The 14414-nt window shown below is 48.8% G+C and overlaps 1 protein-coding gene across 7 annotated transcripts in view; it reads left to right on the top strand.

Moving 5' to 3' along the window:
• Nucleotides 1-14414, top strand: part of MYO5B (myosin VB) — a 296164-nt gene that overhangs the window by 243443 nt on the left and 38307 nt on the right. For all 7 annotated transcript variants that reach the window (XM_077346770.1, XM_077346774.1, XM_077346771.1 and 4 more), the window contains exons 24-27: nt 3507-3655; nt 5216-5335; nt 6899-7036; nt 11971-12036. In XM_077346770.1, the coding sequence (XP_077202885.1) occupies nt 3507-3655; nt 5216-5335; nt 6899-7036; nt 11971-12036 (473 nt within the window). The remainder of the gene's footprint in view (nt 1-3506; nt 3656-5215; nt 5336-6898; nt 7037-11970; nt 12037-14414) is intronic.

The raw sequence follows: 14414 nt of genomic DNA, 5'->3' as shown, positions 1-14414 counted from the left end.
GGTCTCCATGTAATTGTACTCCACTGAGGTCCCCAAGCTCCATCCCCAAATCTCCATGAGCTTCCCAGTCTGGATCTACACACCACCCCGCACGGGTGGCTAGGGGAAGGGGGCCGGCAACCCTATTGCAAAAAAACTATTTGTAGAAATATCTCTCCCAGGGAAATGAGGGCACAGGCCCAACTTATTTAATCAACTGCGGAAGGGAGGCTACCTCAGGGCTAAGCCTCAATTAAAATATCGCCAAGATTTGAGTCTCCCTTCAATTACAGGTCAGGATTTTACTGGAGCAGCTGGAAGACGGAGTGGGGGGGGGTAATGCTCACCATCTGAATGGCAGTTTAAGAACAGAGGTGTTTTCCTGAGCTAGATAGGTGTCCAGCAGCACCCAAGAGATCAACAAGTTAAAATTCATTTGTTAAATTTCTTTTCCGCCCTTCCCCAAAGGCCCAGGGCAGTTTACGACATTCCAAAATACATACAATTAACATAGTAATGTAATTCAGTTAAAAATTACAATTATTAAAACCAACACATTAAAGCCTAGGAGCATTCCGGTCGTTCTCAGAATGTGCACACAGGTGGGGTGGGATAAGGTGTTAAGGTGAGGTGCTCCTATGGCAGCTAAGTGTTAGTGATTTGTCCATCTGAGCATTGGAAGGCTGCTTTGCATTGGTGTGCTGTGGGCCTCAACCATAGGCCTGGCAGAACAACTTATCTTCCAGGCCTGGCGGAACTGCTTTAAGTCCCATAGGCCCATGATCTCACCCTGCAGAATGTTCCACCAGGCCGGTGTCAGTTCAGAGAAAGCCCTGACTCTGGCTGAGGACAGTTTACCTCTCTTATCGGGGGCCTTTAGCAGATTTTCTGTGCTGGAGCGTAAACTCGTTTGGGGTGGAAACTTTCATAACTCCCTTTGTCAAATGCAGCAGTCTTCACTTACATGATGCGTGGCAAGTGCATCTCTCTCTTTCCCTCTCTCAAAAGGTCCAGGTAGACTTTGAAACAGGGAGTTGTTTCTGAGGGGTGCGAACTGCTAACGAGGACCTTTTCACTGCTGCAGAAGCTCCTAGCTAGGATCCAGGATTATAGATCATACTAGGCGTAAAGCCCGTTGCATGCAGGGATGCAACGGGTGCTAGAGGCCCACCCACCCCACCCCACCAGCTCCTCTCCGTTGTTAGCTGGGCACCTCTCTCTTGGGGGAACAGGGGCTCGGCAGGGCTCTCTGCCGCCCTCCCAGTCAGTGAGTCCCACCGTAGGCGGCAGGCTGGCCCTGCACATCACCCCCCTGTGTGCCACCACTGCCCCCAGCGCTAGTGGCTCGGCCTCACAGTGCGCCACATGGGCGAGGCGCAGAGGAGGCAGCAGCCTGGTTCCAGATGTAGCTTGTGTCTATGGCGGTACTGCTGCTGTCAGGAGGCCGGGGGAAGCTGGCTGGATGGCCTTGGGCCTGTTTCTCTCACTCTCAGCCTAACCTACTTCACGGGGTAGTTGTTGTGATGATAAAACGGAGGAGAGGAGAGCAACATTGTAAGCTGCTTTGAGCCCCCCATTACACAGAACAGCAAAATAAGAAATAGAGGTTACAGGCACTGGCCAATAGGGACCTTCAGCCACTGGCTTTTTGCATTGTTTTCCAGGGCTTTGCTCAAGGACAGGAGAATAATGGGGGTGGATGTGCCCTTGCTTTAGTTTTCACCTTTGTCTTGTTTCTTTTGTACTAAATTTTGTAAGACTCGGACTCAGGTGCCTTTATTGGCATAGTCAAAATTTTGTGAGCAGCAGCCAGTAGCTTAACACAAAGGATGCAATCTTTTCTCGTAAAATATTCTGTCTTTGCCCTGAAATTCAAATAGGAAAAACTTGGTGCTTTGAAATTTTGGGCAGTGGTTATTGCAAGCACTGGGCACAATAATGCTGCTGGGAAAAGGCTTTTTAGAAACAGGCGACCAGCACAAAGCTCCGTAGTTGGGTAAAAAGCTGCCGGGTTTTTAAAAAGGTGCTGAGGAACCGTGGGTTGCCGTTCAGACAAGGGAGGTGGCTTAGACACTGACTGCTGCTTTCAGTTATATTTTGTCTTTTGACTTTTGTATGTGCTCCTGAAAAGTTATGCTTCCTTCTTTTAATTTGCACTGGAAAAGATGTTTGCTTGAATAGAAATTGCTAGAGGACGTTCAGCCTTCTTCTCACCGTATTGGCAGACCGTAAATCCTGTATTCTTAAGGCGAATTATTGCTTTTGTGTTTGCCAGCTCTGGAATCCTCTGCACCTTCAGCTGTACATTATTGTATCTGTACAGATTTGTGCAGGCATTTGTTCCCTGTCCCTTTCTTAAAGAACCACCGCTGGAACTGGGAAATCGAAACAAACAAACAAACACCTTTAACAACAGGTTTTATGGGGTACAACCGGACTCCTGTCTAGCTGATCTACTGTTGCTGTAATCTACTGTAATCATGCCTCCCCCACTGAATCCAACCCAGAGATAACGTCCCAACCAGGGTTGCCCATCAGGTCTTCCAGGACATTTCAACAGTGGCTGAGAGACGACTGAGAGGGGATTTGATAACCATCTTCAAGTATTTAAAAGGGTGCCATGTAGAGGATGGAGCAGAATTGTTCTCTCTTGCCCCAGAGGGACGGATCAGATCCAGTGGGATGAAATTAATTCAAAAGAAATTCCATCTAAACCTCCGGAAGAAGTTCCTGACAGTTAGAGTGGTTCCTCAGTGGAACAGGCTTCCTCAGGAGGTGGTGGGCTCTCCATCTTTGGAGATTTTTAAACAGAGGCTGGAGAGCCATCTGATGGAGAGGCTGATTCTGTGAAGGTTCAAGGGGGTGGCAGGTTACAGTGGATGAGCAATAGGGATGTGAGTGTCCTGCATAGTGCAGGGGGTTGGACTAGATGACCCATGAGGTCCCTTCCAACTCTATTATTCTATGATTCTATGACTTCAGAGTGGTTGTTCAGCTGCAGAAAACCTTCAAAGGGAGATTACAACATGAGGTTGCAGAACTATGATTCCATTAGCAAGATCATAACAATGGATCTAGAAGGAATGAAAAGGGACATAGGATTCTTGTCTCACTATACGTGCTTTGGGGGGGGGGCATTTCTCACCCCTATGCATAGCTCCCTGCTGTGTTCAAGCTGATTACATTTTGCTTTGTACATCTGCATCTTGACTCCAACCGACCCATCGTGATAGCCCCCCTCCCACCTTCTGACTTGGCTATAAGGGCTAATGGGCCATCATTCTTGTATCTGACAAAGTGAACTTTGATTGACAGAAGATGATACCCTGGAAAACCTTACCGGTCCCCAAGGACTCCAGTTTTGTTCTGATAAGAACCAGTGCCTCCGCAACTGCGGCTTGGAGGTGACAGCAGTTCTTTGTCCAAATCACAACCGATCGCTTCTGGTCCCTGCTTCAGTGACGTGGCTGCTTTGGTTCACTTGCAGTTGATTGACTGTGTGTGTCTTTCGCTTTTGTCTCCTAAAGACGAATTTGCACAAAATGCTGCTGAAGAAAATGCCTTGATGAAGAAAGAGCTAGAAGAGGAGAGATTCCGGTACCAGAACCTCGTGAAGGAATATTCGCGGCTAGAGCAGAGATACGACAACTTGCGGGATGAGATGACTGTCGTAAAGGTAACGGGAAAGCGTGGGATGTCAGTACGGTATTCGCAGGGATTCCCAGCCAGGGGTCCGTGGAGTCTGTGGTCTTTCCCCTCCTGCCTTAATGGGCGTGGCCACAAGCTATGGAACCGGCCACTTCCATCGCTCCCTCTCCCCTCCTCCTGCGCAGGAGTTCTCTCGTGCTATCTGTGCCTGGGAGGGGGTGGAGCCTGCACGCCTACTCCTGCTTTAAACCTCCTCTCTCTCCCCCTCCCAATCCTCCTCGAACCTGCCTGTTAATGTGGGTAGTGATGCCACTTCCGGTGACATGTCACTTCTGTGGGGCGTGGCGTGGAGGTGTGGCCAACTGACATCACTTCTGGGGCTCCTCGAAGCCTGAAAAATTATTTCTATGAAATATTTTTTTAATCCCTTCTAGAAGATTTCCAGGTGTGGTTTCATCTACCCTTGAATCTTCTATTATTAATAGTAGTAGTAGTAGTCGTAGTAGTAGTCGTACTACTACTACTACTACTACCACCACCACCACCACCACCACCACCACCACCACCACCACTACTAATACTACAGGCCAAGCCCGTTGCATTCAGGAATACAACGGGTGCTATATAGGGGGGGGGAGTGGAAGAACTCTGCATACGGTTTCCTTGCCCCCCCAGGACTTGGAAGGGCTGCAGGCAGCTGATAGGGAATTCACCAGCAGAGGCAGCTCTCACGCGGAAGGGATCTGCAGCCTCCAAGCCTCAGAGGGAAGTGGAAGGAGGAAGAGGTGGAAGGCGATTGGCTGCCCGCTGGACGGACAGGCAAGCCAGTTGGAGGGGGAGCCACTCAGGGGCGGGTCAGCTGCCCTAAGAGGGTGCTAAGCGCTGAGTGGCACTTAAGCCATGAAACACACTCCTCCTCCAAGGCCTTACCAAAAATATATTATGTGGATTATTATTTATTATTTGTGTCTCGCTGTTCCCTGTGGACTCAGAACAGGTCACAATAGGCTTTAAAACAATCATACAAAAGCATTAAAATATTTTAAAACCGCCTCCTCTTGATAATTCAAATGCTTCTGAGAGTTTAGTTAGAGCTTGGAGAGATTTTATTGGTTCTCAAGCAGGGAGCCCAGCGTCCCTCAGAATATTTACACCCTGTTCAAAGTTTCTATTTTGCTTTTTTGTTAATATGTCTATATCTTAAATAAAACCAAAATTTGACATTAAAAAGCCACTTTAATATAAAAGTCACACCAATCGAGTTTCCTGGCCTCTGTCCAATAATGCTTTGCTAGCCCAGGATTAACCTGCGGAAGATTTAGGGTTTGTACATTCATGAAGATACCACTGCAGGCATTTTCTGGTACAGGAAGTTGATGCACTTGCTCCCAATACACAGAGAAACAAATATAGGAGCAAAGAGACTGTTGTTTGTGCTCAAGGAGATGGTTAGAATCATATAGAATCGTAGAGTTGGAAGGCACCTCCTGGGTCATCTAGTCTAACCCCCTGCACTATGCAGGACACAACACATCTTTGAGCCTGCACCTGGTCCTGACCACCATCTTTGGTTTTCTTTTCTGAACAGCAGACCCCGGGGCACCGAAGAAATCCATCTAACCAAAGCAGCCTTGAATCGGACTCCAATTACCCTTCCATTTCTACCTCTGAGGTTGGAGACACAGAAGATGCCATCCAGCAGGTGGAGGTACGTCAACAAGGAGCGGTCAACAGGGCAACATCTCCCAGTATAACCCCCAAAGACTGCGAAGATCTAGTAGCCAGTCCCAAAGAGGTGAAGGTTTTCAGCCCAGGCCTGGCCTGGCGGAATGCTTTGACAGATGATATCAGGGCCCTGCGGAACCTTGGACAGTTCCGCAGGGCCTGTAAGACATAGAGCTGTTCCGCCAGGACTGTGGTTGAGGCCAACATCCTGACGATTCTGGCCTTCCTGCCGGGACATCCACCCATAAGAAACAACATAAGCCCCCCAAATGCCCCCCCCCCACCGGCAGAAATCCATCTCAGTATTTTGTAAGACAAGGCAGCTGTAGGTTTTTGTCATTGGACTAGTTCATATTTTTGCAACCGGAATTTAGATTTAAAATTATAATGATTTGTATTTTAATCTCTATTGGAAGCTGCCCTGAGCCCATTTGGGGAACAGCAGGGCAAAAGTCTAAAAAGAAACACATAAATGTTGATGCCCTCTTTGGCTCCAAATACATTTGGGGTGGTGGGAGCAGCTGAGACGGCCAATCTCAAAGTGTGACTATTGTGTGTGTGTCTGGAGCTACGGCAAAGCCAGTGCTAATTACACAGGGGGCTTTGAATGTCAAGCCCCTCAGCCGTGCCTTGACAAAGTCATACTGTGTTTATGCCTTTAATTAAACCAATTAGAAAGGATTAATTTTTTCTTCTTAAGTGCGCGCTTTTTAGTAAACACTTAAGGCTGTGCCCGCAGAGCGCCGTTTAACAATAATTAACAACAAAGCTGCTGGTTAATAATACATTTTATAGTTTTCCTTTTGGAGAGGAACTCTGAACATTCCTTTTGACACACACACACACACACACCCCGGAGGACTGGTTTTCCATTTCGTTGTGTTTTCCCAAACGGATGGCTAGTCTTTGTACATGTAGAGTCTCATCAACCACTTATGGTGCAGTAACGCAAGAAGGCCTTTGTGCATTTTTGAGGGTTGATGATGGCCAGGGGGAAAGCGGCTTGGTGGCACCGCAGCTGTTGGGCATGCAGTAGGCTCAGTCCTTGGCATCTCCAGTTGGTCTCAAGTATGCAGACAGGAAGTGCGTCAGACTCAGAAAACCTTTATTGGCATGATAGATACATTCATCAGAATACAGCGTGATGAATGAGGTTTGCAGACAAGGGCATGTAAGATGACAATTTTGGTACCTTATATGATGAACCAATTTGGTGTAGTGGTTAGGAGTGCGGACTTCTAATCTGGCATGCAGCCAGCTGGGTGATGATCTTTTCCTTCTCCTTCTCCTTCTCCTTCTCCTTCTCCTTCTCCTTCTCCTTCTTCTATGATACCAACAGTCTTCACCAATGGGAGATTGATTTTTGAAATGGCCAACCAAATTTTGTCACTGAGACTGTTCTTTGGGGTCTCTTCCAGCCCTGTATGATTCTGATTCTGCATTCTTACTCTACGCTGAAGATGTTCCCAGTGGTTATTGCTGCAGAATATCGTGAAGCCTTCTCAAATCCTTTACGTTTACTGATACCCTTCTCCCACCCCCATAGGAGATTGGCTTGGAAAAAGCCGCCATGGACATGACCCTCTTCCTAAAGCTGCAGAAGAGAGTGAGGGAACTCGAACAGGAGAGGAGGAAGCTGCAAAGCCAGCTGGAGAAGAAAGAGAATGAAAACAAGAAATCCCAGGTAAGAAAATGGCTCATCTTTGCCACCGGTGACATTTACAAATCAATAACAGGCCTGTGAGACCTACTGAAGGACCATCCAGCTCACGATGAGAGGCAGAGGCTCTCTTGAGTCTCAGTCGGAGAAGGATCTTTCCCAGTGGCTTTCCCCGGAGATGGTGGGGGTTGAACTTGGGGCCTTCTGAAGGACCACTGAAGGACCATCCAGGAGACCACTGAGCTTGAACTTGGGGCCTCCTGCGCTCAAACCGGGAGAGCCCTTGGTGAGCCGCTGCCACAAATTCTGCCCTGCTCAGAGTCCATCTGATTTGTGACTCCATTAATAATGACACTGCTTTGGTCTACCCTCCCTTGGCCAGAAGAGAGGCTCTGAATCGATGTCATGTGCAGTCAATGGAGGAATGATTTATCTCGCTCATAGGGTTAATTGGCCTGGCAGCGATTGTGTTCCCATCTGTCACGAATCCCTGAGCATCATTGATTCTCTTTCCCAGGCCAGCAAAGAAATGGAGGCCTGAGTTTAAGTCTTGGCAATTTGAAGGCAGCGAGTGAAAAGCCTGAATGGTCTTGAATGTCTCAGCCTATTGTGCGAAGCACAGTTGGTTACTGTTCTGAAATGCAACTCGTAGAGGAGCGGAATTATGCGCTTCCCCCCCAGTATCTGGGTTGCAAAGAATGCGTTCCTCCGTGTGAAGGGGGTTACAGCCAGTGTTGCCCAGAAGAGAGCATGGAAGGCCTGGGAAATTTGAGATCCTCAAGCTAGGAGCAGGCCGTAAAACAGCCAAAAGGATGCAACGCCTCGGTTTAAAAGTCTGGGTAAAGCTAATCTTTGAGCCTAGTGCTGCATGAGCCGCAAGGGGATAGAAATGCCAAAGGTGAGGTGCCACCACGGATAAGGCCCTGTCTGTCGTTCCCTGCCTTGGCTCTGCATCGAGAGCAGGGCTTGAGAAAAAGATCTTACTCAAAGGGTCGGCCAGTGTGGGAGGAGGCCGTCCTTAAAGCTTGTGGACACATTGGGGAATCTGACACAGCGTGGTAGGCTCGGCAGCAAACGGCTGCCACAAAATGGCCACCACAGGGGGCGGAGCCAGACCCTAACAGATTGACACAGATGAATTTGACTAGGGCAGTGGAGATTGTTGTGCCACGGTGGCAGCTGCCGCCAAAGCAATGTTCCAAAAAAATCTACACAGCCAGTGTAATCTTCAGTAGAAACCAGGCTGGGCAAAATCCCTACCTGGCTCCATCCACTCAGCAGTCGGGTTGCCGGTCCCCTGAGCCCTTTCCTGGAGAGGTGTGTGTGTGTGTGTGTGTGTGAGAGAGAGAGAGAGAGAGAGAGAGAGAGAGAGAGAGAGAGAGAGAGAGAGAGCGATCAAGTCTCAAAGGAAAACCAGAACAGTGCAGTCTCAATGTAAATTGTGCCCAGGAGAATCTTCCCTCCCTCCGAAAAACCGTGCACACCCATGAAAGTTTATACCTGGGGGAAAAAAAGCCTCATTGGTGTTAAAGGTGCCAAGGCTGGGACTCCCATTTTGTCTCCCTTCTTGCGCTCTCTCTCTCTCTCTCTCTCTCTCTCTCTCTCTCTCTCTCTCTCTCTCTCTCTCTCTCTCTCTCTCTTCCCTCCCTTCCTCTGAAGATTGGGGAGGGGACCCAGCCAGTGGAGGTTTGTTTGTCTCCTGCATGATCCCAGCAGCAGCAGCAACCTCAGAGAAGGAAGCAGGGGAGAGCGATTGAGGGAGCTGGACAAAAGCGAGCCTGTTTGGGGAGAAGTGGATTTCCCCCTGGTTTCTTAAAGCCCTGAATCGGGGAGGTGGGGGGGAGGGGAGAGACACGCAAGACTGAGGGATCCCCAGGCCCCGACTGAAGAATGGGAACCCTGCTCAGCCAGTGCCAGAGAAGGTATCAGCAAGAGAGAAGAGTGTGCCCCTGCTTTTTACTACCCAAAAGACTCTCAAAGCAGCTTACAATCGCCTCCCCTTCTTCTCCCCACCACAGACACCCTGTGAGGTTGCTGGGGCTGAGAGAGCTCTGGGAGAACTGTTGGGTGGTCCAAGGTCACCCAGCTGGCTGCATGTGGAGGAGGAGTGGGGAAATGAACTCAGTGCTCCAGATTTGCAGCCACTGCTGTTAAACACTACCCCACGTAAACGCCATGGCAGCCATAGGTGACTCCCCGGTATGCTTTCATCAGTTGCCTGGATTCTGCCCACAGTTCACAGTGGTCCCTGGCTCATGGAAGCTTCTTCTATAATATACTTGTCAGTCTTCCAGGGGCCAGCAGGATCTTCTGTGACCTTGTCAAGCTCACAAAGCTGCTCACAGGCTCAGCCTGACCAAAACTCGTCTTTTGAGACGTCCCAGCTTGGCTCTGCCTCCGTGCCCGTCCTATCTGGAGCGCATGGCAGCTTTGATAAATGGGCCCCTTCAAAAGAGGTCCTCCCTCTTATCTCTGGTGTTCGGCATCTTTCAGCCTTGGCCTCAATTGCTTATCTGCCACGGCTCCTCTGCCAGAATCTTCTTTCTTTTACGTAATCTTATTTCCTGTTTGAGAGCCAACGTGGCGCAGTGGTTCAGAAGCAGTGGACTCTGATCTGGAGAACCAGGTTTGATTCCTCTCTCATCTTCTTGAGGCCTGCCGGGTGACCTTGAGCCAGTCCCAGTTCTCACGCAACTCTCTCAGCCCCAGCCTGCCTCACAAGGTGCCTGTGTCGTGGGGAGAGGCAGGGTATGTGATTGCAGACCGCTTTGAGACTCCTTAAGATAGAGAAAGTGGGGCATAAAAACTTCATAGAATCATAGAGTTGGAAGGGACCCTCCTGGGTCATCTAGTCCAACCCCCTGCACTATGCAGGACACTTTCAACCCTATCGCTTGTCCACTGTCACCTGCCACTTCATTTGTGTCCCACCTTTCTCCCCAGTGGGGCTCCAGAGTAGCTTGCATTGTTCTGTGTTATCACAGAATCATAGATTTGTCGAGTTAGAAGGAAACCTCCAGGGTCATCTAGTCCAACCCCCTGCAGAATACAGGAATCTCAGAACTACCTGCCCACCACAGTGACCCCAATTCCATGCCCTGATGATGCTTCCCTACAAAAAACAGACTACCTGGCCAGTCTGGCCTGGGGAGAATTCAGACACTGCATTTTGGACCGGCTGTAGTTTCCGGTTAGGCTGAGAGTGTTTCTGACCCCTTCCCCTTCACTCTGATTTATATAGTCCAGGCTATTCTGGTCTTGTTGTATTGTAGAAGCTAAGCAGGGTCAGCCCTGGCTTGTATTGGGATGGGTGACCTCCATGGAACACCAAGGTTGTGACATGGGGGCAGGCAATGGCAAGCCACCTCTAAACATCTCTTGCCCTGAAACCCTCATGGCATTGCTATGTCAGCTGTGTCTTGACAGCAGGAAAAAAAACCCAAATATTTCTGACCCAGCAAGCTTCCATGGGTCTCCCAGATCCCCGTAATTCCTCTCGAATAGACTGCATTTGCCCTGCAAAGACGAAACTTCTGTTTTTCATAATTTTTATTTCTGGGACAGGCAGAAAAGGAATCTTTTATTTAAAGGAGTTCTCATCATGAGCAGGGCCCTCGTAGAACTGTACTTATTTCGTCTCTCTCTTTTTTTGGCAATCAATTTTTTATTACGTTTTTATAAAAAATAAAGGCAGCTGCTCACATCCGACGAAAGCACAGCGCACATCTTGTAGGTACATGGTGTCCTGTCTTGTAAGCTCCCGAGCGAACTGTGGAGCAATGCAGAATGCATTCCTCAGGTACAACTTTTGCCTGTGCTTTTGACATGATGTTAAAGGTGTTGTGAGCACCCTGGGGTCTACTGGGGGGGGGGGGGCATGAGAATGGGATTTGTGTTCTGCATTCCCCGATAATTCCTAATTTCAGTATTGGCCTTGAAGCTGGCAATTAAACAGTCCTGGGGCTTCCTGTGGCCTGATGCCTACTTTGCCTCCCTGGCAGCCATTTCTGACCTTGGGAAAATATATTCTCAGGTCTTCCTAGGATTGTGAACTTCCTGGTGGTACCTGGAGAGCTCCCAAAGTTACAAGTGATCTCCAAATCATTTCCCCAGAGGAGAATTGCTGCTTTGCATGGTGGCCTTTATGACAGCTGGGATGAATGCTGCTTAGTTTTGCTCAGGCAAGGTAGTGCACGTTAAAAAATGAAACTAACTTCTTATTTAAAGCATTGTTAGTGATGCTGTGCACACTCTAAACTTCCAGGGGCATGGCAGGGAGGTGTGGCTAGCTGGCATCACTTTCAGGGGTTACTTGAAGCCTGAAGAATATTTCAAGGGTCGCTCCACAGTCAAAAGGTTGAAAAAGGCTGCACCAAACAGATACCCAATTTCAATACACTAGATTTATGCTTACCGTATGTCCAGTATACCCTATTTGGGTGGAAATAACTGCTATTTCCCTGTGTTTCTCACTCAAAATACACCAAGTTACCTTCTATTGAATCAGGTCTTTGGTCCATGATGGTCATTACCATCTAATCAGACTGACAGCAGCTCTCCAGTGTTTTTCACGTCACCTTAGCCTGTAAACTGCAGGTGCCAAGGATTGGACCTCTGACCTTCTGCATGCCAAGCAGATGCTCCAGCACAGAGCTATGGCTCCTCTCCTCCACAGCACTCCAGGTCTAGGAGGCTATTGCCATATGGCTAAACAGCACAAAGAAGGAACAGGAAAATCTCCTGAGGTCTCTGCCGTGCTGGGCCCCTGGTTATCTCCCTCCTCATCTGCTCTGTGTTTACGAAACAACCTTCCCCCTTGCCGTTTTCTTCTTCGGATGGCCCAATTGCGCTCCCAGCAAATCGCAGGTTGTATAAGGTGACCCGGAGCACCCGTCAAAAGCCCCTCCGCTTTCATCCGTTCTCAGATCGAATCTCTCTTGTCTTCTTAATCCATCCAGGTAATTGAAATGAAGAACGAAATGGATTTGGACCGCGATACGGATCTCGCGTACAACAGCCTGAAGGTAAAAGACGTTTCGGAACAAGGGATATTTTTTAAAAAGAAAATTCTGCCTCTGGGCGCCAGGTGCTAATACCCGGCGAGGGCTTTGTGGGCAGCGGCCTCTATAAATCTGCGCGACACGAAAAGTATTTTAACCCTTCACAGTCCCGTTGTTCATTCTGACCCCTCTTCATTGTGAGAAGAAGAAGAAGAGAAGTTGGTTCTTATATGCCGCTTTTCCCTACCCGAAGGAGGCTCAAAGCGGCTTACAGTTGCCTTCCCTTTCCTCTCCCCACAACAGACACCCTGTGAGGTGGGTGAGGCTGAGAGAGCCCATCACTGCTCGGGCAGAATAGTTTTATCAGTGCTATGGCGAGCCCAAGGTCACCCAGCTGGCTGCATGTGGGGGAGCGCAGAATCGAACCCAGCATGCCAGATTACAAGTCTGCACTCCTAACCACTTCACCAAACTGGCTCTCAGTGGGCTGGACTTTGTGAGCCCTGAGTTTAAACTGGTTGTGAGAAATTGGTTTTGCTTTGCAACTTGGACTTGTGTATAACAAGTTTGCCATTAGGATGTGCTTCATGCCCCATCAGTGGTTATCTTGTTCTTTGGATCAGGTGTAGGCAGGGGGGCTACAAAACCCTCCTTGGTTTCTTAGGGCTAGTGTCTTCAATTTTGGAGATGTTAAAAAGCCGTATCCTCCACTTAATGCTCATTTTCCACCCCTAAGTCCCATTTTCTGCCCCTGTTCTGATCAAGCTGATTACGGTTTGGATTGTACCTCAGCATCCTGACTCCCTTCTTTGCCACACCTGTCCCACCTTCAGAATGGGAGGTAAAGGCACAGGGATCTCCATTCCTGCTTGTATCTGACGAAGGGAGCTCTGACTCCCAAAAAGCACATACCCTGAACATCTTCTTGGCGCTACTGGACTCGAATCTAGAAATCATCTCAACAATACACAAAGCAGCTTACACGTAGCCAAATGTGAACAGAAGCCAATTCCAGAAAATTACGATGGCTAAGTATATCACAGGCAGCAGGGTAAAAGGTACTGCAAAAGCAGCACACTAAAATCCCCCAGGACACACATTAAAAACCCCTTTCTACACTCAAGCATGAATTTACAATCAGTGAGACTAAAAATAAGATAACACAGTTCAGCACACAGTACTTAAAACTCCGTAAATGTTAAAACGAAGGCACGGCATTACAAAATGTGTGGCAGAAGAAGGAGGGTTGCTTTTTAAACCCCTTTTTTCACTGCTTGCAATTGCCTTCCCTTCCTCTCCCCACAACAGACACCCTCTGTGGTAGGTGGGGCTGACAGAGCTCTGACAGAACTGATCTCTGAGAACAGCTCTCACAAGACTTTGACTAGCCCAAGGTCACTCAACATGAGAAGGAGTGAGGAATCAAACTTGGATTTCCAGTTTAGAGGCTGCCACTCTTAACCACTACATTTCACTGGCTTTCAATGTCTGGCAGTGCCCAGAGGGTGCCAAGGCGACGAGCAGACAAGGTGGGAAAAATGTGGGGTTGGACCCCTTGAATCTGTTACAGTCTCTGATATGCTTTTTCTCCAGCGGAAGGAGCTTTCTGCTGGAGTTAAGGGTTCCCATACAGTATTGCCTGTACCTTTTTGGGCCCAGTTTGAACACCTGGCGTGAACCTTAGAAGTCCTTGATGGCATGGACCTTGGATATCCATCTATCCCTCCCTCCCTCCCTCCCTCCCTCCCTCCCTCCATCCATCCATCCATCCATCCATCCATCCATCCATCCATCCATCCGTTTACCGCCCTCCCCAGAGGCTCAGGGCAGTTTACATAAAACAATACAAGAACCAATCCATAACCTATAAACAACCATAACCTTAATACTACTAACTGATCATTGTAACAGTGCAAGAAGTGCAAACAGGTCCAGGAGCAGAGATCTGACTCCTCCATCCTCTCCCGCGTGCCTTCAGTTCTGCCTGCTCTGCAGCTTCAATGGTGGTGTTGACAGAGATGGCATTTCCTGTGGCAGAGCTCTCTCTCTCGGTCTCCCTCTCTCTCTCTAGATCAGGGGTCCCCAAACATAGTGCCCAAAGGCACCACATCATCTCCCAACACCTTTCCTGTCACTCTTCAAGTGCTTTTAGAAGGTAGGTGTGGCTCTGCTCCTGCACCAGCCACTTCATGGTTGTGCCCCACCAAACAGTTGTTGTTGTCAGGTGCAAAGTCGTGTCCATCGCGACCCCATGGACAATGATCCTCCAGGCCTTCCTGTCCTCTACCATTCCCCGGAGTCCATTTAAGCTTGCACCGACTGCTTCAGTGACTCCATCCAGCCACCTCATTCTCTGTTGTCCCCTTCTTCTTTTGCCCTCAATCGCTCCCAGCATTAGGCTC

This window comes from Paroedura picta, chromosome 7 (assembly GCF_049243985.1).
Source record: "Paroedura picta isolate Pp20150507F chromosome 7, Ppicta_v3.0, whole genome shotgun sequence".
In the NCBI taxonomy this organism is placed as follows: Eukaryota; Metazoa; Chordata; class Lepidosauria; order Squamata; family Gekkonidae; genus Paroedura; species Paroedura picta.
Note: the sequence above shows the minus strand (reverse complement) of the source record. Positions and strands in the feature narration are given on the sequence as shown.